The sequence below is a fragment of the Haemorhous mexicanus genome, chromosome 8, assembly GCF_027477595.1.
Source record: "Haemorhous mexicanus isolate bHaeMex1 chromosome 8, bHaeMex1.pri, whole genome shotgun sequence".
Taxonomy (NCBI): Eukaryota; Metazoa; Chordata; class Aves; order Passeriformes; family Fringillidae; genus Haemorhous; species Haemorhous mexicanus.
The window spans coordinates 22369639-22392445 of NC_082348.1; the positions used below are offsets into that span (position 1 = coordinate 22369639).

The window sequence follows — 22807 nt, forward strand, 5'->3', positions numbered from 1 at the left end:
GTTGATATGAGGTTTACCTGCGGATTTGGCTCTCAAATGCAATTTCTAGGTGTCTTTTAGACAGCTAAGACAGAAAGCCTTCAGCCAGACTGTAGGGAATTCATTAAAAATACAAAATAATGTTTTCAGGCAGTTGTTTGTAGTATCTGTCCAGCCCTACTCCTTTACAAAGCCCTCTTCTTCTTCCTCTTCTTCCAGTTTTCCTGTCTTATCCTGTGTATTTTTAGCCAGTACAACCAGCAAGATCCAGGCTCTACTTGAACTGGGCTCCATTAGGTGCTCACTGGGTTATGACATTTAGAGACAGGAAAAGTACAAAAAGTCATTTGAGAGGGTAAGTTAAGAATTAAGATGAGCTTTTGAAGGTGTGGCAGCCCCCGAATCAGCCCACCCCAGTGACTGTGACTTGTACTGGTTGCATTGACCAAGCGTTGATGTTCCTCCAGCCTCTCAAAGCGAGCAACTGGGTTGACACAGCGGGATCCTGCCGAGTCCTGCTTTTTCACCTGATCCTGGGAGCCCTTGATTAGAGCATAAAACATGGGTAATGTGAGCCTTCAATTGTTTTCACATTTTTGCTTGAGCATGGTGTGCCCAAGGGAGACTTGTGGATGTTTAGGAGTTCACTGGTAATCTTATTTTACCCATTTTTATTACTCATTGAAAAGTCAGGGTTGAGGGGATTTTTTTTCTAGTCATGGTTTTGCTGGTGGAGAAATACAAAGAAAAGAAATCCCTTTTGACATGGGAAGTGATGTTATTTTTCTTTAATAAAGAGTAAATTTTATTGCGCACCAATCCAATTTATAAATGTGGTCTCTGTAGCTAGCACTTTTAATTACAGGGGGAAAAATGGAATTAGTTCATTAATGCTGTGAAAAAGAACAGTGACCTACCTGCCAAATGGCAAGGTGGAAATAATTAATCTGGTCAATTAAAAAGAAACTGATAAATTAAAATGCAAAGCCTTCCATGTGGTGCATTAAATTAGAGTTGTAATTTCCAGAATGTTGTGTTTATTGTCAGACTTGATCCCTTCTTTTCTTGCTTGCCTTGATTCTGTGTTTGGCAAGTCCTGTTAGTGAGCTCTTTGGCGTTCTATGCTAAATTCCTACGCCCATGCTTATTTTGCAAAAGAGAGCCTGCAAGATCAAGCTCCTTGTGAAATCCAACTGATGAAACACACATGCCTTGTTTTTATTGTCATATTACAAACCTTCATATTCCCTTTGCTTGGCTTGTCTTCGCACCGTTAAATGTCACTTGCCTTTCCCTGGGCTTTAAATGACCAGGGGGTTGGTTCAGGCATGGGGCTGAATTGCTGGGGTCACCTCAATCAATTTATGACCTTAAAAATCCGATCCACACAGAAACTACTGGGCTGATGGAGCTGAACCCTAAAGTATCCAGCATATTTGCTCCACAGAACTGGAAGTAGTAAAACAGTTTCTTTTCTATAAATATCAGTAACTCCTCTTGACATTTACAAGTACATAGTATTTTTTTTTACACACTGCATGATCTCAAAAGTGCTTAACAGATCAGTGAACTGTGTATCTGCTCAGCATTTGTAACTACAAAGCCATTATGTGCCCTGCACCATCCCTCACAAAAGCCCAGGACATTTGCATTAGCTCCTGTCCATCTCAAGGCCATAAATTGCAATAAGAAATATGGGTTACTTACTGAATGGTTGACCAGTGCTCTGATGCAGCCTACAGGAAAATATGAACGTTATTGTTTACTTTAACTAGGGCATATATCATACAGAGCCAGTGGCTTCTCGTTTGTTAAGAGGAGAGTAGCTCTCCTCAGAAATACTTTGGGGCATGTCCCATTGCTAGGGAAAAACCACACTGAAACCCAAAAGCTAGGTAGAGGATGATCTGCAGGTTTTGTATCTGAAGTGTTAGAACTGGCAAGCATTAAAAATACAGGGGGGAGAGCCAAGTCAGATGTTTCTGTGATGTGGTAAAAATAAGCAGTGCGTGTTACAGCCTCTTCAGAAGGTGTGGGTTTGCCTTGTGAGAGGGAACACTACTAGATGGAATAAACAGCTGTGGCCAGAAATCAAATTCCTGGCAGTTCAGCAGCTCTGGTCCTCCTTTTCCAAAGCTACAAATCACCAGGGGGATTTCCCTCAGCCCGGCTCCTGCCAACAGCTCTGCAAAATCACCAGACAGCCCCCACCACATGGTTTTAACTCCTGAACACTCATGTGTCAATTAGATTTCCTCACTAAACCTTTAAGACATCATGATTCAGAGCTGAGTTATACACTCTGCACCCATTTTTCTTATCTAAACCAGCATATCATTGCCTGTGTCCAGCTGGGAATTTCCTTCTGGAGAGAAGAGACACAAGAAGCTTCTATCAGTGACCAAGTACAGGGTGAGGCAAGGGATAACAAATTTATTTACTGCAAATGAACACAGAAAATGTAAAACCTACCTTGAGCTATGAAACTTACAAAACTCTTTTAAAATCATGAGGTTTCTTAGCACCTCTGTCAGCTTCTGCTGTAATGGCCCTATAAAAACTGAGGTGGGTGTCCATTGCTGCATGATGAAAGCTATCTCAATTAAAAAACAAAACAAACCCTCAAAAGCAATTAAAAGGTTGCTGAGACCAGATATGTATGGAAGGCTGTCCTGACATGACAAGTTGTACAAGCATCGCTAAAGTCAAGGGAAATCCCAGCCACCCAGAGTGCCTTTACCATTCTCTGTACTTTGTCCTGCTGCAAGGCTTGTTCTCCTCTCACCCCTGTGTCTCTCCACCAGCCCAGGGAGTGTTGTGTCTCACATACAGTTCCATCTCAGATTCAGATGTCCACCCAAGCTGTGTGATGAGACCATCTTATGCTTCCTGAGCACATAAGGAAGTGCTCTTGTATGTCATGAGCTTGTGTGACAGAAACTACACTTCTCCTCATCCCTGTGCATTTTGCCTCAATGCTTTGCTGCCACAAAGTCGTGGTCATGGATTTGGTGAGATTGGCTCTAGTGTTGCATACAACAGCATAACAGATGTGGGAATAAACAAATCCCAATTTGTGTTTCATGACAGCGTCTGTTTTCAAACCCACAGCTGAAGGATTGAAGAAGAGAGGCTTTAAGATGGACAATAAACTGAACTGTTTAAAATGTACCGTCAGCAGCCCAGTAAGCTGAACCCATCTGCAAGGCCCAAAGCAGGAGGTGAGGGGCTGCTCTGCAGGCATCAGGATGCTGCTGGCTGGCCCCAGGAGCCACAGCCTGGCCAGCCCCTTGCTCTGCACAGGGGTGAGCAACCTTGCCCATGCAGCCCCAGCGCAGGTGTGCGCTCTGAGGTGCTGTCTCAGCATGCCGTGTCCTGAGGCACAGATTCCCACAGGTATTTGGGAATCTCCTGCTGAAACGCTGAAGCTCAGGTGCCTAAATGCCATGCAGATCTTGGCCTGAGGACTCTGTTGCTTCATCCACACAGTTGCTTCATCCCTGACTTTGGGCTAGTGAGCAAAATGGCAGAGGGGGTGTGATGATCGTTAAAAGCCGCTTCTGTGGTCAGAACCCAGTCTTGATGCCTGCATGGTTCAGGTTCCCTGTCCCAGGGGAGGAAGAAGAGCTGCTGCTCACTGCACTGGGGGCCATTTTCCTACTCAGGGCACACTGAGTGAGTCCCTGCCCTGCGTGATCCCTTCTGGGGGACAAAGGAGTAGAGAGAAGTGGCTGAGCTGCCACAGTGTGGCAACTGTGAGATCCAAACCTGAGCTGGCCTTCCCTGCTTATGTAAATTTGTATTTTTCCAACAGGCTGTGCCTCCTTAAGTAATCTATATTTGAGTCTTCCTCCTTTGCTCTTTGTGCCCCATCGCGCCCTTACTGTACTTGTCCTCATTTCAGAACCCACACATGCACCTCGGAGCAAGCTTCCAGGCTGTGGCATGTTTTATGTGTGTTTATTAGCTCCAAGGCTGCACTGGGATTACATGATGTCTAGATTTCCTTGCAGTCAAACTTAATATCCTGAGAAACGGGAAAAATTACTGAAATCCTGCAGCACTGGCCAGGGTGTGGGAGGGTCCACCCTGCTGTTTCCATGCCTATGTTGTTGCCATGGATATGCAGAATTATCTGGCTTGAATTTCCTTTTTGGTTTTTTTTTTTTTTTTTCCTTTTTGTGTTGTGTGGGGAGCAGAGAGGGGTGACGTGGTTTTTTGTGTCAGGGTGGGACAAATGCACTTTAGGTAATTTTGCCACTGCCCAATTTAAATTAATGTGAAGTTGTAATGGGAACTCAAAATGTGTAAATCAAAAACCTACAGGGGAAGAATGATGGTGAAAACATGCTGCATGAAAAAGGTATTCAGCCTCCTGAGTACTATGGGAAAACAAATAGGAATAGCTGTAAGCAATAATCAGAAGGATATGAAATGTATGCTGGTACTTAGCTAGTATAAATATTCATTTATATTATTGGGAGCCAGGGAAGCCAGCATCAGCTGAGGATATTAGCTACATGTCATGGACTGAAATACTTCTGTGAAAAAGAAAGGGGGTGGCTGTTTGCAACTGCATTTGCAGCCAAAACTCGGTCCCTTGGAGACACAGAAGTGTACCCTGGCTCCCCTGCAGCCCTTAAAGACTTTATTCCATCCCAGTGCCCTCGCTGCCGTCAGTGCTCCTGCTTGGCTGCTCCCAGTCTGAGATTCATTTCAATGGGAAAAATGGCAGAGTGCCTCTCCCTGGGAGCTTTGCTGCACACGCAGGATGCTTGAGGGAAGGGAGAAGGTCCGTGCCGGAGGGTCCGTGCCAGAAGCACTGAGCTGCTCCCAAGGGCTGCTCACCACACGGCGTTATCCAGCTGCAGGGCTACTGACACACAGTGACAGCCTTGGAATCACCCTCCCGTGACATCCCGCCTCTGCTCTCTAATGACGGCGGGTAGGCTCTCGGGGAGAAAATGCAGCAGCGAAGAGCCCTTGGGAGGCAAAGCTGCCAGGTTTGCTCCCCAGCTTTAAAGTAAAACTCCCCCTGAATGAAATCCAGCACAAATCCTCACTAAATGGAGATATGGTTATTGTCAGTGCTATAGTAGAGCCCGGGAAGGCTCCTCTCCAGGACTGCATCGGATTGCAGGGATTTAGACACGCCAGGTGAAGAAAATGGCAGTCAGGAAAATGGGTAAATGAATCTGTCTTTGTTCAGTGTCAGGAAATTAATGCCAGCTTCTTAAAGTATGGGAAATGACATTGGCTGCCAAATACAAACTGCTCTGGATTTCATGGGAATAATTATGACAGTGAAATAGTTTCTTAACTTGACCTTTGGCCACATACTAAATGGAAAGAAGTAAATTTGGCACTGCAAATGCAAACTGAGCCAAATTAACTTATACCCATGGAGGATCTGGCCTTAAAGACCCTGCTCCACAGGGCCAAATCCTGCTGTCACTTATGCTGGAGTAAATTTGACTCTGTTTTGCTGAACTGCATGGAATTACTGTGGCTTGCACTAGGGGAGTGTGAGCACAATTTAGCACTCAGTGAGGACCCTGCCTCGTGGAGGTCAGTGGTGTCCCCACTGAGCAAACCCCCAGCTCATGCAGGAGCTCTGTAAGACAGAAAAGCAGAGGCAAGGGGCCCCCTCCGGGCTTGACAGAAATGCGGTCTGAGGTGGGGAGTCCTTGCCAGAATTGCATCCCAGTTTGCAGACAACCTTCTGGAGATTAGTGCAGAGCCAGCAACCCCCTTCTAAGGGGTGAGCACACATTCAATAACAGCTAAAATGAAATCTCAGTTTTTGTTGCTCTGCTTTGTACTTCTGGTTGTTTCCAATGTGTTGATTACCAATCCAGTCATGTTCATTTGCCTCCTGCCCCTGGAACCTTTAAGTTCAAATAAAGAAACAGTTATTGACATTATTACATATTTATTTGTATCAGATTAAGACTTGATGGTTCTGGGTTCAAACAACAAACAAAATGAAAATGTTAGCAAATGAGATGATGATCTGTTTTTCATTCTCATTCTGGGCTCATTTCCACCAGTTTAATTCAAGATTTACTTTGGAAGAATAAAAAATGTGATAGTGCTCTATTGGTACAACAGGAAAAACAACCTGGACTCAACCCAGTTTATATTTTCATCAGAAAAAGGAGAACATATCAGGCAGGATAAACATTTTAGGAAGAGAAATATGTCACAGCCCATTTTTGGTTTACATTTCTGCAGTAATTTCATGGCAGAAATATTAAGTAAGTGTTGTCACATAAGTTGCTTCCCTCATCATCTAGAGGCAAGGCTAACTACTTTGGTTAAAACTCAGAATGAAAACATTGGTTGTTTAGGTTTCTTGTGTAAATATGCATCTAATTGAAAAATGGTAATCAGAGAAAATAATTGTGCAAAACATGGTATAGTCTTAAATTACAGGAGGTTAATACACATCCTCAGTGTTTTCAATTGCAAAAGATGGGAGGTTTCTATTTAATGTGTCTCCCTAGGGAGGAATTATCTCATCTCTAACAGGAGAAAACACTAAAGCCAAGGCAAAGGCCTGCTATTACTCTATCACAGAAAAACATGTTTCTTTGAAATTTCATCAGCTAGAAAATCAGTGAGTAGGGTTTCAGATTTCATAGAGGAATTTTACTGGGGTTTTTTTGGGCACAAATGATAAAAATGCTATAAATTCTATCTCAGACTCTGCAAGTGAAAGGTTTAAGAGATTATGTGAGTAAATCATTCATCCCTTCTGAATATCCTGCTGATAAAAGGGATCCCCTGATGTGATATATACTGTCAGGTTTGAATCTGAAGCAGAGAATTTCTTTCAAGTTCCCTTCAGGGAATCTGTACGTTTTATGCTGAATATTAGGATCACCTCTCCAGGCATGGAGAGGAAGCTAGAATGAGACCCTAAAGCCATAGAGAAATTATCAGAAAGAGATAAACTGGTTTCCTTTTTTTATTAAATTCTCCTATAACCAGCTTTATAACCTAGCAAGTCACAAAAATTTCACAGTACATTACACATGCTCGCTGGCAGGCATTTCACAAGATCAAGGAGGCGTCTCTACGCGTTCTGCCCTGGATTGAGCACAAAGGCAGAGGGCAGGGCTCCCGCATCTTCCCTTCCCAGGGACGCCATCCCGCTCTAACAGCTTTATATTTTGTTGACTGTTTCACTGCTACCGAGTTTTGTTACCAGCATTTCATGCCCTCCGAAGCCCTGATATGTTCTTGCGCAGGCTGAGAGGCAGAATAGAAGGTGGCCCCGGTTATGCCGGGTAGAGCTGTGGCTGCTCCCCATCTCTAAAGGGAGGGTGATTCTTGCCTCGCACACAATTGCGAGCGCTCTGCAGGGCGGTGCTGCCGCGAGTGAACAAACGCTCCTGGCGGTGCCACCGGCACAAGTCCGGGGCGCTCCGGTGAGGTCAGGTGTGCACGGGACTGGACAAATACCTGCCTAGAGGTCAGACTGCGCTGCTTAGGGGAAGGTTCCTCTCCAAAGGTGCATGGCATTGCCTGCATCCCTGGGCTGAAGGCACTGGCACCCAAAATTGCTGTCCTCCTGCTGATGCTGAGAGGCAGCACAAGCGCCTCTCTGCTGGGCCGTGCATGCCCTTGCTCCTCTTAAAAGCGCGGGGAAAGGGCAGTAGGGATTTCCTGGAGAGCCGAGGGCAGGCCAGCGTCGGGCCCGAGGGAGCAGCGATATTGCCTTTCACCGCTCGGAGAGCCATTCCTTCTCTCCAGCCATGCGACGCAGGGAGCTCTACCGTGGGCTGGGAAGCGCGGGGTTCCGCTCCCCTTTGTGTCGGGAGCGGCACCGCGCCGGCGACATGGCCCGTTCTGGCTCCCGACCCATTCCCGTTCCCGGCCCGTTCCGGCTCCCGGCCCATTCCCGTTCCCGTCCGCGCTGCCGGCCCGCGGGTCCCGACCCAGCCCGGCGCAGCAGCGCCCTCTGCAGCACGGCGCGGCCCCGCCGCAAGGGTCTCTCGGGCCGCGGCTCCCGCTGAACCGGGACCGGTTCCTGGTGCTTCCCGGGGGAAGTGCTGTGTCTCCGCACCTGCGGCAGCGGAGCGGGGCTGTCGGTGCTGGCTGCGCCTTTGCTGCCGGGTCGGCCATCAGAGTGTGGCGCTCGACGCTGTAAAAACGCCATGTGCCTTGAGCTGCTCAGCAGGGGAAGAGCACAGGATTTATGTGCGCCCTGAATGCCCCGTCCCCCAGCGCTGATGGTGCTTCTCCATCTCCTCCTGCTCCGCGTGGGAGCCGCGGTGATAAATACTACTGACAGAGCGAGAAAATCCGACACGCCGTGTCGAGCCATCGCGTTCCCGTTTGCCGGCCGTGTGAGCGGCCGTGAATCAGTGGAGGGGCACACAAAGAGCTCTGAGAGGCACCAGAGACGTGCAGCTCAGAAAATCCGAGCTGTGCTAATTTTAATTTGGAAAACGGCTGTTAGTAAACAGTTCAACCCAACAGGATCTGAGTGTTGGCCAATTCCCTCTGCCCTCTCCCACGGGAAAGAGAGCTATGAAATAAAACCGACTCATAAAAAGCTGTTCGTCAACCTGTTCCCTGCTTGTGACACAGGCTGGAAAGGGTCCTAGGGGCAGAGTTGGGGGAAAGGAGAAGGCAAGCAGCAAAAAAGGCTGAAATTCAGGGAAGTGGATGACTGTGCACAGCAGAGGACAAAAAAGCCGTGAGACGCTCAGACCGTTCAGAGCCATTGCATACATTCACCACAGGAAGTTTAAAAGTTTGTGATGCTGAGTGATGATTCCCATGTTCCAGAGAAAATGTGGCAATTGTGTTTTCGATTTCCCTTTCCGAGCCGTTCCTGGTAGGGTGGCTGTGGGCACCAGGGTATCCCGGGCCTGGCTAATCCTGTGCGAGCTGGTTGGGAGCGCTCAGCCCTGTGCTCAGAGCCGCGGCGGCTCCGTGCTTGCTGCCAGAGGCTGTGCCTGGCCAGGTCCAGGTGAAGGATCAGCATCCCCTGCCAAATTCTGCTTCTCATTGTGTGCAACAGGGATGTTTTCTTAATGTGCAGCAGCTGTGCCATGGGAAACATGGGGTTAGCTGATTTCTAAGCAGCATTTTAAGTGGGTAGAAACAAGGGGTTTTGTCATTGAATAAGACTGGGGTTGCAGCATTCCAGTACTTTCCAGAAGCTGCACTTGGATGGCTCGAAATAGCAGTCTGCAAAAATGGGTATTTTTTAAGGTGCCAATTTAAGATTCATTGAAGTAAATTTAATTGGTTTTCCTGGCCTGCAGTTTGGACTATAAACTACAGTGGATTTAGGGGAAGATCTTCAAAAATAGAAATATTCTGGACTGTTTGGTTTGGTTTGGTTTGGTTTGGTTTGGCAAGGCCTCCTCTAAGATTTTATTAGTTTAAACTCAGGCAAGATCTAGGAAAATTATGCTAATCAAAAGGTTCTTAGGGAAATGAGTCCAAATGTCTCCATTTCTCTACTTAATGGAAAAGCATCAGCCAAAAAAAGAAATGCTTTGCTGAAAATAGAGCCTGAAAAGTTTGTCAGTAGTTAAAGCCTCTTTAACTTCATTTAGAAATTCTTTCTTTGGGTAGAATGGGTCGTCCAAATGAGGTGCAAAAACACTTCCTGCAAAAACATGAAGAAGATGCACATTGTCCTGGCCAAACCCACTCCTTAAGAAGAAAGCAGGTTTCAGCAGAGTCCCAAAATATAGAGATGTTTCATTTACTGAAAGGTTAAAAAGAAATAAAGGAAGAGAAGCCTGAGGAAGAGGAAGGGATGGATCTTTCAGTCCACAGAGCCACATTATCACATCAGTGTTCCAAATCTGAATTTTTCAGGGTTAGACTCTTCTGCCTTTGCTGGAAGCTAAAGCCAATATGGATTTGTGGAAGTTTTGAACTCAGGTTTCTAAAACAGGATGCTGTCAGTAAGATATTGTGGAATGGGCTGTCAAAACCAACTTTTATTCTTTTATTCTTGTATGTAACTTCACCATTTTTAGAGAAATAACATTCCTTGTTCTGCTAAAAGGAGCTTGCTTACCCAGTAGAAGTATGCATGACTTTCCCAGGGAAGAAGGTCATCATATTCCTCCCAGCACTCTATAGGAAGACTCTGCAGTCTCACCTTTTGTCTCTGTCTTACCATGAAGTCAGCCACCCTTTGATGGTGGAAACTTTTGGATCAGCTCTGACTGGAGCTGATCACAAGGGTCCCTGGCATTCACTACCTGTGTTGTGCTGATGGTGTCAGCAGACATTTGATGGAGATTAGAGCACCAAGGGGATCCAAAGCAGGGCATGAGGTAACTTGTATCTCAGGCCCTCTGTGCCTCTCTGCAGGTGTGCTGCTGTCAGAACGTTGGTCTGAGGCCTCTGCTTGTGCAACGTGTGCTGTGATTACTGCAAAGGTAATTGTACAAAGAGATGTGTCCACTGCAGTACAACATAGTTTGTCACCTGCAACATGAGTGTCAAGCCCCTGCATGTTCTGAGGACAAGAACATTTCACAAGATGACGTGTAAGGACAAGGTGCAAAAGAGGCTGTTAGCGCAAATAAAATCCTGGTATGGTGGTGATGAACATGGGAAGCATCTTGTGCTTCTCACCTTTCAACACGGATGCTGCAACAGAGGGCTTCTTTCTCCTTGCTCCCAATAATAATTAAAAAATACCCCAAACCAACAGAGGCTCTTACTAAGGAATCTGAGCTTATCTGAAGCTGTTTGCCCATTGCAGGCCCTGTAAATATGGTCATATGTTTCTGGGTAGTGTTTTTGATATTTTTTTGGAACAAAAGGACTCTGCTGGCTTAAGGCATTAATTTAGGCAGATTTTGCTATATGTATAGAGAGCATAAACTGTTACTTGCTATCTTCCTTCCTCTGTAAATAAAAATGTATATGCTTTCCTTTAAAAATGTATTTTGTGTGTAAGTCACATAGTGATAACATTAAATGTGGTATAAAGATGGTAATAAAAGTGGTTGTAACATTTATATATTTTTCATGACCAAAGTGCTCTGCAGTGGGAGATGCTATAAACATGTGCTTGCCACTGGAGGAAGCAACAGTCCTATGCTGCAAAAGATGTCAGCCACATGAGCACAGGCCCCAGTTCTTCTGGGCACAGAGTGTGTGGGCAGGCAGCTCTCCAGGACAAAACGAGGGCGAGCACGTCTGCCCCAGCATGTCACTGCCATGAGAAGGTTGGGTGCTACTGCTGAGGAAGAGGCCATGGTGGACAGGGTGGAATATGCTGCAGGAATGGAGAGAAGACTCCATGCAGAAGCATCTCTTGATGCAGCAGAGGAGGAAGTGCCTGTCCCAGGCCTCCTCCTCGTTGTACCTCAGCTCTGCCACTTCTCCCTCTTCTTTCTGCTGCAGGACCTCTCCACTTTGAGGTCCTTGTGTTCAGCATCACCCAGCCTGCTCAGAGAGGTCCTTGTGTTCAGCATCACCCAGCCTGCTCAGAAGCCCTGGGTTGTCTGCGGGCACAGCATACTCCCTGAAGAACAGCACATAAAAACAGCAGGAAAAGGGAAGAACAGGAAAAATGCTGCTCTTGGCGCTTCTGTTGTGATGTGACAGGATGAAGCAATTCCAGGCAAGCTGACTGCCCTCTAGCCTTATCTTCTAAAACAGCCACAGCTTGCAGAACTCCACAGCCTTTTTTGGGACATGTTTCCATTGGGAGCACGGCTCATCTCCCTCCCCAGCCTGTGGCCAAGGAGCCGGTGCCTTGGCTGCAGCAGGCAGTGTGTGCCAGAGCCGCCTCCGCCGGCAGGCAAGGAAGCGATGAAGCACTTGGGGCTGCAAATCCTGGCAGCAGTGCCCTCGTGAAAGCCACACTCTGGCTGTATGGAAAACCAAGAGCATATCAATATCTGAACTGCTCTCCATTAGAGGGCATTCAGCATTTGCAGGGGCACGAATCTGCAAAGTGAATTTTTTTTTTAAATGTCCAGTGACTTTTACAGAAAACGCACAATGAATATTAAATAAAGGGCATTGCCTATTAGTGCACTTCAGACACTGTTATGTGGTGTGACTTTTTAAAAACTTTTTTAAAGGTCATGCTGTTTATGCTGCATAATATATAATACAATTGCACTGTAAATTAGAGACATGCTTTACAGCCTGCTGCTGTGCTTCGTGGAGGCGAACAAAATTTGAAATCACAGGTTTCCTCCTCATGGGGAAACAGTAGTGGGAAATATTTAATATCACAATAATCAGGGGCTTAATGGCCTAGTGATGAGCTATGGAGGCCTCTCTACGACACCTTGCTGCATCTCCTGCCTGCTCTCTGGTCTCTCTAGAGCATTTTTCCATTCTTAACACTGTTAAATTTGATTTTAATTTACTGTTTAGGGTAAACTGTAGCATTACCTAACCCACAGCAATTCCTTTAGTTGCACATAATATGCTCAGCCCTGACAGGTTTCTCCTCCAGCAGACAAGAATTGAGTTTCTCTGTGTTGAAATGGCTGTAGGCCTGTGCAGTTCCTATATACATTAACTCTCTGGAAGGATTAATTATTCTATTCCTTTATAATAGCTTCAAAACTGCAAAAATGCTGTTCTCTTTCTTTCAGGTAAACCACAGCATAGAAACTGGATTCTGAGGGACATGCAGACTGATTCAAAAATTCCCTCAGGACAGCTCTTCAGGGAGCCAGTATCAAAGGTAAGCAAATGAGTTAAAGCCAAGGATTTTTGATCCTTATTTTAAAAACTTCAACTCACACATTGCTTCAAAGGGCAGAATACACAAAAAGGAGCACAGCCATTGAGCAGAGAACCAGACTGCATAAAAGCACTGGAAAGCATTTTGGTCGTACTTCACTGTAGAACACATGTGTTTGAAAAGGGATGGAAAGACTGTTGAGAAAATACAATGACTGATGCCAGGGTGAAGGAAATGCCAAGTAAAGGAATCAAGCAAATAAACAGAGTTTTGGAGAAGTGTTGAGAGGTGCAGGAAGAGTGCAACACAAGGAGGAAACAGAAGCAGATTTCTTCCACCCAAGGGTACAGGTTGTAAGCCTTGCATGAAATGGAAGTTACAATGGGTTTTTCTTAAAGAATATAATTTCACATTCACGGGTCTCTTACCAGAGACTGTTTTAAGAATAGTATTTGGATTGGAGGGGCTGCACACAGAGGACTGAATTACTAAGCCCTTGCTACTGAACAGATTTTCAGGGGCAACAGCTGCCACCCAGATGGTGTGGGCACCGGGACTCGGAGGGGCAGCACTGAGCAGTGTCTCTGAAGCCAGTTGTCATAACAAATTTTATTTCAAAGGTAGATCTAAACTGAGCTATCACCCTAAGAGAGCCTTCTTGGAAGGCTTTATTCCTGGTCCCTGTATTAGTTAGAGAATTTGCTAGAACACTCATGCATTATTAACGAGCTCGCAAAAGGAAATGTTTGTTTGTAGAACTGATTTTTTAATATAAAGCCATTTCTTGCGTTTAAATAGACTATCGACCTGATCTGCAGCATATTAAAAATATCTTACAAAAAGCAGAAGAAACGTTTCACACATAGACACAAATTAGAGATTTAAAACAACAACTTCTTCAAATTCTATCCTAGAAGAGACAGATAACAAATTTTTTTTCAAATGTCAACCAATGAAAAGAAGCTTGATCAAATTTTCAGAAGGATAAAGTATTATCTTATGGGTGAAAACTCTATGGTATTTCTATAATGACTTTCTTGGTCAACACATCTTAAGTTGAATTTAACATGACTGGTAACTGAGAATGCTCCTCGCTACCTGGTACAGCTTAATTTCCTGAAAATACTCTATTTTCTACTGAACATTGTTAAAATACAGCAAAAAATCCTTAGAGATTTTTGTGAGGGTTAGCATTACCTCACAGGCACAAGAAAAGAATAAAGTTCTCATTTCTGCTGTATGGTAACAACATTTACTCAGCCCACCCAGTGATCTTATACATCAGTGCCCTCAAAAGCCTGGCTTCATAGGTGACTGTGTTTTTCCCACTGTGCATCCCACTCTCTTCCAGGGGGTGCTCAATGACAGCTGGGATGTTTCTTCCATACTGTTCACACTGCTTCAGAAACTGCAGGCACTCTTGAATCGCACTGTCCCGCAGCATGATCATGTGCTTGGACATGTTCTCCAGCAAGGACAGGAAACACCGCTTAGCGTAATACCACGTGTCCGTGCTCAGCTTTTTGTTATAGGGCTCCAGGCTTTTAATGATCCTTGAAATACCGAAGTCGTAGTTTCCCTTCACACAGTAGAGGGTACCAATGACTAGATTGACAATGCAAAGATGGTAGGTGTTTTTATCAGGTTGATCATAAGACAGCTGCTCTTCTGCCTTCTCAATCTTCCTCATCAGTTCCTCTGCATCCTCATTCTGGCTCGTCAGGATGTAGGAAACGCAGAGGTTTGCCAACACAATGGCACTGACATCGAGAATGTCGTCGTAGTGCTTTTTAACTATTGGCTCATAGAAGCTAATAGCCTCTTTATACTTGTTCTCCTGCATGAAGAGCACGTGAGCTACATTGAGCTTCCACACCTCGTGCTCCTTGCAGAACTCCACTGATTTGTGGAAGATCTTTTCTACCATTGGGTAGTTCTTCATGTCCCAGTAAATCTTTGCCTGGGCCATCAAGACAGGTATATATTTATCCAGAGTCTCATCATATTCATTAATTGCCTTTTTTAGAGCTTCATCATCCCAATTTTGCCTAGCTTCCTGTACCTGTTTTGTGAGTTTTCTCAGCTGCTCAGTTATTGTCCCTGCTGAATCATCTAGCTTGTGGAAAGCCTCCTCAGGGGCAGTTTGACAAGTAATAATGGCATCCAAGAAGTTGTACAGATAAGGTGTGAGCAGTTTGTAAGTCAGATGGGCATTTTCTGCCAGCACATCAGCTGCCAGGTCATAGTATTGATGCTTGCAATAGAGAAGCAGCAAGTTACCAAAAGTTTCTGGTGGACAGGGGTTCTGCAGGAGAAGAAACTGCAGCTTCCCAAACCCATCAGTGGGCTGGTCGTCCATGTTCATGAGTGCCTGGTTGTGCAGTGTGACGGGATCCAGCTCTTCCTCGGCCCTGGGTGGCATATCCGTGAGCGCTTCCTGCGCCGCTCGCACGTTGCGCAGCTGGTACTCGATGGCCGCCTTGAGGTTGAAGGCCTCCACCAGGGCCGTGCGGTGCAGGAGCATTGTGTTGCCCACGCTGCGGACGTCGATGCCCTCGGTGGTCATGCCCACGTTGAGCTCTGGGTGCTGGTGGATGCCGCGCTTGATGATGTCGGATATGTACTTGAGGGCAGCATGGTACTGCTTGGCCGCGTAGGAGCACAGCGCCATGTTGTAGGACAGCTCCGGGCAGTACCCCAACACTTGCATGGCGCTGGCAAACTTGCCGCTGGCCTCTTCGTGCCGGCCCTGCCGGTACAGCAGGCAGCCCAGGTTGACCTCGGCATCGGCCCGCTCCGACGGGTCCTCGGCCGCTCCTGAGCCGCCATCAGCAGCGGCGGCGAGCTCCTCCTCCACCAGGCTCTGGGCCGCCGGGAGGTCGCCCTGGGCATAGTGGACAGCGGCCTGGAGGCGCAAGGCCCGGCGGTGGAAGGCGGGGACGTCCAGCAGCGGGCTGGCGACGCGCAGGGCCTCGGCGAACAGCCCGGCCTTGTAGAGGGCCTGCGCGTGGCACAGGCGGTACGGGAGCAGCTGCGGGTGCAGCGCCACCAGCTGCTCGTAGCACTCGGCCGCCGCCGCGAACTCCTGCAGCTGGTAGTGGCAGTAGCCCAGCAGCGAGAGGCAGCCCCGGGAGCGGCAGCTCTTCTGCAGCCCGCGGTTCAGCAGCGACACCGCCTCCGCGAAGCGCCCGCTGCCGATGAGCCCGTACACCACGGCTGTATGCTGCCCCTCGGGCACCGGCGCGGCCTCCATGGCGCGGAAGCCTCGGTGGCGGCGGAAGCGGCGCCACCGCTGCCATAGCAACGACGCGGCCGGGGCGGAAGTGCTCCCGTGCGGGCGGGCGGGGGGGTGGCGCTGCCCCGGAAGCGGCGGCGCCGGCGGTGCCGTGCGGCGGGGATGGCCGTGGCCGCCAGTGGGAGCTGGTGCCGGCAGCGGAGCCGCGTCCTCTGCGTTTGCCCGCCCTCCTCTGCTCCCCCTCCTGCGCCCATGTCCCGAGCACTGACACGGCGTGTTCAGTGCCGGTTCCGAACTGCCGCAAAAAGCTGGAGCCTCCCGAAGCCGCTTCCTGGGCCAGAATGTTTCCCTCATTTCGGCATCTCGTGCAGCCGGGAGGAATAAAAAGCTCCAGTATTTCTAAGCGCTGTGTATTAGTTCCTTTAAGCAGTAAGTGGTGTAAAAGTACGCTGTAAGCTAAACACACAGCCCAGGGCAGGATGCATTTAACCTCTGTCTTGGGCTTTGTCCACATGAAACATCCCCTTTACAGCCCATTAAGATCCAAAGTTAGTTAAGGAGGGTGGATGGTAGGAAATAGGTCTGTACCTTTCAAAAGCAGAGAAAATTACTTCCAACTTTTCTTATTCAACAGTGTAATTGTGCTCTGGCGGGACTTCTTTCACCTCATGGTATTTTCTACTGACCAGTGATACCCTAGACCACAGACTTTATAATCTGTGTAATTTCTGTGCGTGTAAATAGCTCCCTTAGGGTCACCAGGCAGATCTGGTTTCTGATCGTTCCAGAATAATGCCAAGCATATCCAGGGAAGGAGTTTGGTTTGCCCTCAGGAATGGGTGTTGCAAGGCTGTGTGTCAAAAATCTTATCTGGGCCGCTTAGTCTCACATGTTTTCAGCATCTTCTATTTGTGTGATTCAGTAATCAACAGATATAGCTCTGGTTGATCCCAACAAGTTTCAAAGAAAAGTAATAATAATAAAAAAAGAAAATCATAGTAAGCCATTAAAATTATTTATCTTTTTAAAGACCGGTAAACCCAAGCTGCTAATTTCAAAAGCATGCTTTGAAAGCTGAACCAGCATAGTTTGATCTACTAAGCAAAACAGTAAGAGTAATTGTGTTAAGCTGGGAAAAAAAAAAAAGATAAAAAGGATACACATTTTGCAAGTATCTGGGATTCACTTGCCTTAGAACAGACACATGGTATTTCTTTGCATTTGTCAGCTGTCTCCCACAGGCGTATTCTCTGGAAAACTGTAATAGCCTACATGCTTAAGAATTTGTAATTAAATACAAAGTAACCCAAAAAAGAAAAGGTAGCAAGCAATAGACAGGATGTATTCCAACAGTGGCACATTCCAGCAATGGGACTCTCATATGTCCCACTTCATTGCTCTGTTAGAAACCATTCACATGCTTTTATTATTTGAAAACTCTTCCTTTGGAAAAACCATTAAAAAAACCTTCTTGCTCTCTATTTCTTGCCCATTACACTCTAGGCATTGAAGTGCCTGTTAGTATGTTTTATGCATCTTTGAAATAAACCTGTTTTAAACTTTCACACAATGCACAAATGACTTATCGGGAACTAAAATTGGTTTGATTCTATAAAGGGAAAATAAATATTTGGCCTGTAGACTGAACCACTCCTGTTTTTCCACTAGAATGAATTAATCTAAATATTACAAATTACATTAGGCACTGCTGCTTACACTCTTCAAAAATAATTTGTGAGTACTAGTATTGACTTTGTTGGTAACTACAGTCATATTATGAGATTGCAGTGCTTTCTAAGAAGGAGCAATTAGCAAGGTCACCAGACCAGAAAAATGCAGCTGCTGTACCAAGGACACCATCTGAAGAAATACCTGAGCTAGAATGAAACATACTTGTGTACGCTGTGGTTACAAAACACACAACCGACCTTCTTGGCAAGACCCCTGGCCCTGTAAATCGTAGGGGTTGGCTGTGACAGAGCTGTGTGGGGAGTTCTGTGCCTGCCTGCCCCATGAGGCAGCCACTTTAAACCTCAGTGAGCTCCTGCTGCCTGACCTTGTGCAGCTCTGCTTCGGAGCAGGAGCAAAACCACGTCCTGACAAGCAGAGTCTGCATCTCCATCACATTGTGAAGCTGTTCTTATTTGTCCATAGGTCCCAGGCTGGGAAGGAATTGTCTGGTTTCACTACTTGACTTATGGCCAAAGACACCTTTTGGACATCTTGTTCTTGGGAGGTTCTTCTGTCTCAACCACCGGGGAGCCTCTACCCCAAGTACTTCTTGCCTTGAACAGTGTTACTGTTCTGTTTTCTGGTGGGGTCACATTGTCGTGTTGCAGGGGAGCACTTTAGTCCAAGGGAGTGCACATACAAGACCTGAGCTCTTCCACCAAAGCCTGTCTGCCCCAAGCCCTCTCAGGAGTGAAGCCAAAATTGGGGCTGTACCCAGTGGGTATCCTTGTCTCCTTGCTGAGCACATGAAAGGGGCTTTGGCAGAAGGGCAGGAGACAAGCCCACCCGTGTTACTCACCACCAGCTGGTGGGGAAGATGCACCTGCAGTTCAGAAGCCTGCTCAAAATCAAGCAGGATTTGATTGTCTAGTTCATTCCTGATTAGTCTTAGCAATTGTAGAACATTTATGGTTTTTTTTAATGATTGTTTTATTTGGGTTTCTTTTTTTTTTTTTTTTTTTTTGTGAGGAAAGGGTGATTTTGGTAAGTAGTTTCACAGGTGGGAATCCTAAGTGAAATTACTGTTTGGCCTGAACTACCCTTGAGGATGGGGATGAAGACCTGAGCATTTTCTGGTGACAAAATCAAGGCTGCTGCCTGGCTCTTGTGAGACTTCAAGGCCTAGAAACCTGACTGAATTCAGGCAGCAGTTGGCACGAGTCAGGAGGACACCTAGGAAAAAAGGCATTGCCACAACCAACCTGAAGCACCTCTGGGTGTCCTATGGACAATCCACGTGCCCATCAGATTTTAGCACTGGAACTAAATGCTAGAGGCCTGATTCATGGCTGGATTTCCACTTACAGCTGGGACAAAGAAATGGTGACTTGTCTTTTGCTGATGTGCTGGGCATCTCAAGGGAAAGGCCAAGCAGCCCTATCCTGGGTAACAGTTGTGTTTTCCATGTGCTCTCTTGATTTGTCCTTGCCTCTTGTGGACCTGTGTTTTATATGCATTCACAGAATTCAATGATTTCAATGTTGCTTTTTTTTTTTCTTTTTTAATCTCCCCCTGTTCAGCAGGCAGGGAAACAAGTAAAAGACAGAGAATGAGATTAAATAACCTACACAATCGTGTCTCTCTTGCATATCTCAGAGTTTGGCAAAACTGACTGAAATACTGGGAAATTGTTTCTCTATCAGAAATAATGAAAAGCAGATACAATTTCTGATCATCAAGTTTATAAGCAGTAACTAAAAAAATGTTTCCAACAATCTTAAAATATAATAGAATTGAAATATGTTTCTTTAATGTACTACATGCTTCCACAAAGAATCATCTTTTTCTCACTTTTTTTTTTCTGTTTCCTAAGCTAAGTCTTAAAAAAAGAAGATAAGGTTTTTGTTTGTTTAGTTGGTTGGTTTTTTTAAGATTGAGCAAAATGACTTTCAGAGACTGAATGCTGTTCTGAGATGCACTGCTGGGTCCCCTAGTTTCAGTAGGGTTGCTTCATTTTCCTGAGAACAATTTGATAAGATCAAGCCATGTGCTCTCATTTTCTTCCTTGTGATGGAGGAACAGAACCATAACATTAGTCAGCAGTTTCTGAATTTTGACCCACAATGGCAAAGCTACCAAAAGACAGGAGAAATAGATGGAGGCAATTACAAACAGTCACTTGATTGATGGTTGACATTGTTAGGGCTTCAGCTGTGTGTCAGGCTGCAGTGCTGCCGAGTCCCCATCCCTGCCAGTGGGTGTTGCCATGGGCAACAGTGCACTGAAGCCAATAAAAGGAGAGGAAATGAGGGGAGACTCAACCTTCAGGGAGGCCATAGGGTATGCATTATAAATTAAGTTACACTTAGCAGTATGCAATATCAAAATTCAGGAAAGCTGCGTGTACCTGCCAGCAGTACTGTCGGTTCCTAGTAGTTGTTTTTCCAATAAAGTACGTGGTGTAGGTTTGTATGGCTTGCTGCTTAATAAACTGCTCTGGCTTTATTCAGAGAAGAAAGAAGCGGTAAAAGAACAGCAGAAACATTTCCATTTGGTGTGTGTACACACTGCTGTGCAGTTTGCATTTCTGCTCCTTCCCTTCTTCCTTCTGCTAGACAGTGATGTGGTTCAGTTGTGCACTAACAGATTGGCTCACAATGCTACTGAATTTCCAGCTATTGTCCTATACACCATTAGAAGCACAGAGCATTTTGGTTTTGTTGTGTTTCTTTTAAAGAAGGGATCAGCAGATTTGTTGTTTCTGTTTGATGTAGTCAGCTTTTCTAAGGCTCTAACAACTCAGTTTCCTTAGAAAGGAGAAAAGCTCTTTTAGCATCTGGTCAGCTGGGTCAGGTTCTGATTTCCATTAAGCCTGGTGCCAGTTCAAGGTAATTCCACTGATGTAAATGGAGTTTGGCACAGGTGTAAAACTAAGCTGAATTCAGCTTTAATTTCTGCTGCCAGACAACCCTATATTTAGAATCCCATTTTTCATGAAGTACAAAGGCTTTTCTTTTCCCCCTATGAATGGGCAGTCATAAGCACTGCAACATGACTCCTCTTGTGTCTGGTCATGCAGCAGAGAAATCCTCAAATCACCGATCACAGGTTTGCTGCATTAGTGATCTTGACACTAATGGAAGGAGACCAACTTTCAGGTAATTCTAGGGTCATCACAGAGAGACATTTGGTTTTGTGACCTATCATATCTGATTAGATTTTTAGGGACACCTTTACCACGGGTGTCAATGTGTGACACCCGTGCTGTGCTAGCTGTAGCAATAGCACTTGAAATTGTACTGAAAGAACTGTGAGAGAGTCAGGGGTAGTCCAGTGTGATGATATTCTACCTCTCCACCATTTCAAAATACTAATTTCTACTGGAAATTATACTAGAAAGGCTTATCCATATTCTGCTTTTTAATGTAATATAATCCTGAAGAACAAAACAACAGATTTCATTTTTTATTTGTATTCTATTTTCAAAAAAAAAAATCCTATTAATCTTTTTCTTAGGCAACACTATAATTAAAAAAAAATGTGTTATAAGAGCATTTTTTAAAAGAAAAAAACCCCACTCTAAAATGATCATGCAATATTTTGCCTTTATGCAAACTTCTTCTTGCTGAGAAATTTGCTGCAGTGTTCATATGAATTTCTCAGGGAAGAAGGGACAGCTTGGTGTTTTTAAAGATAATAAAGTTTGTTTTTAAATGTAGCAAAGGTAGGCAATTCTAAAGGCCCTGATCAATCACTAAGAAGCTTTGTTGTAAAAAAATACTTCTTCAGAATACAAAGCAGGCTTTTCAGAACATTCAGGCATAAAAGAGGAAGGAGAGTAAGAGAGGAGCATCACAAAAGCAGGCATAATTGATTCATAACATGTACTGAAGAGATGCAAAACAACAATGTAATTACACACTATTCTGTTTTCTGCAGCTCCTTGCATATGAATTGGCCAGCTTGTATTCCAGTCCTGGTCTGTATTATTAATTTTATTAAGCTGTGAGTTCTTATATTTCAGTCTGTTGTCAGATTTTTACAGCAGCAGTTGAAATGTAGCGGAGCTGAATGAACGCTGCTTCTGTTCAGTGCTCCGTGTCGCTCCAGATACCAGCACAATCCCACTGCAGCCTTCCGTTCAGTCCCACTAAGCCTTCCAGGAAAAGCAAACTGTGCTGCCATCAAGATAATATCCCATGTCTGGGATGCATTTCTTAAAAAATGGGGGGTCTAAGCTTATGAAAACCTTTCAGACAGCTCTTACTGTAAAGTGACACTGGTATTTGCAGGCTTAGTTTATGTCTTTGAGAGACGTGGTGAAGCTAGAGGAAAAGGAGGTCAAGGATGCTGGCTGAGAAGGAAGTCTTTTTTGGTGCAGCTCCTCCCATTTACCTCTATTTACTGCCACGGAGTCCAGCATAGGCTTCAGTTTCACATTCAGCTTCACTAGACACTGGAAGAAGATTAAAAAGAGGATGAGAGAAAAAATACTGACAGTATATCCACTCCTTTTAAGGACAGTCCATGGCATAACAGGAGGAAAAAAGAGTTTAATCTGCATTACGCCCCTACCCTCCTCACTCCCATCTGTAAATACCTGTGGAGGTAAATTTATTGTCCCCATTGAGTTCTCTTTATCTATCTGACTCATTTAATGTAAGTTTTTAGGCCACCAGAAGTGTAGAAAAAGGCACAAAAGATGGCAGAGATGCCGCTCAACTACTTTAGCTTTCTTGCAATCCTTAAAGATAGTCCCTTTGAGGGATCCCAAGTGCCTGAGGCTACCAACTATGGCATCTATGAGCAGGAAGGTCCACTGGCTGGATGACAAGCTGGACAAAGCTGAAATAATCTCCCTAGTGCTTGAGTCTTTTTTCCTATAGATGACTAAACCACAACAGTACTGTGCTTTTTCAAGCTGGCAGAAAAAAACAATTAGTGTGTGCTCAAATTAAAGAAATAGAAATGAGTTTTCTTTGAGGTTGCACTGAAATCACCTCTTCTCTACATATCCAGCTCAAAGGTCACAGAGGCCAGTAAGAGTCTTTAATCTGGTTTCATCTGGCTTTGACTACATCCCTGAAGTATGGAATTCCTGCCCACCTTTGCTACAGGTTTTTTTACCTTCCCCTTTAATATTGCCTGCTTATGTGCAAAGACCACAAGTACTTCCCTTGGTTTTGTATCTATATTAAAGAGAGACAGAAAATTAACAGCAGCAC

At 45.4% G+C, this 22807-nt stretch overlaps 2 protein-coding genes across 4 annotated transcripts in view; both read right to left on the minus strand.

Moving 5' to 3' along the window:
• Nucleotides 1-13421: 13421 nt before the first annotated feature.
• Nucleotides 13422-15978, minus strand: LOC132330609 (intraflagellar transport protein 70B-like). The gene has a single exon (XM_059853186.1). The coding sequence runs from the start codon at nucleotides 15927-15929 to the stop codon at nucleotides 13929-13931; it is 2001 nt and encodes a 666-aa protein (XP_059709169.1). The 5' UTR covers nucleotides 15930-15978; the 3' UTR covers nucleotides 13422-13928.
• A 3137-nt stretch (nucleotides 15979-19115) lies between these two features.
• PDE11A (phosphodiesterase 11A) overlaps nucleotides 19116-22807 on the minus strand; it is a 110230-nt gene continuing 106538 nt past the window's right edge. For all 3 annotated transcript variants that reach the window (XM_059853185.1, XM_059853183.1, XM_059853184.1), the window contains exon 20: nucleotides 19116-22038. In XM_059853185.1, the coding sequence (XP_059709168.1) occupies nucleotides 21877-22038 (162 nt within the window). In that variant the 3' untranslated portion in view covers nucleotides 19116-21876. The remainder of the gene's footprint in view (nucleotides 22039-22807) is intronic.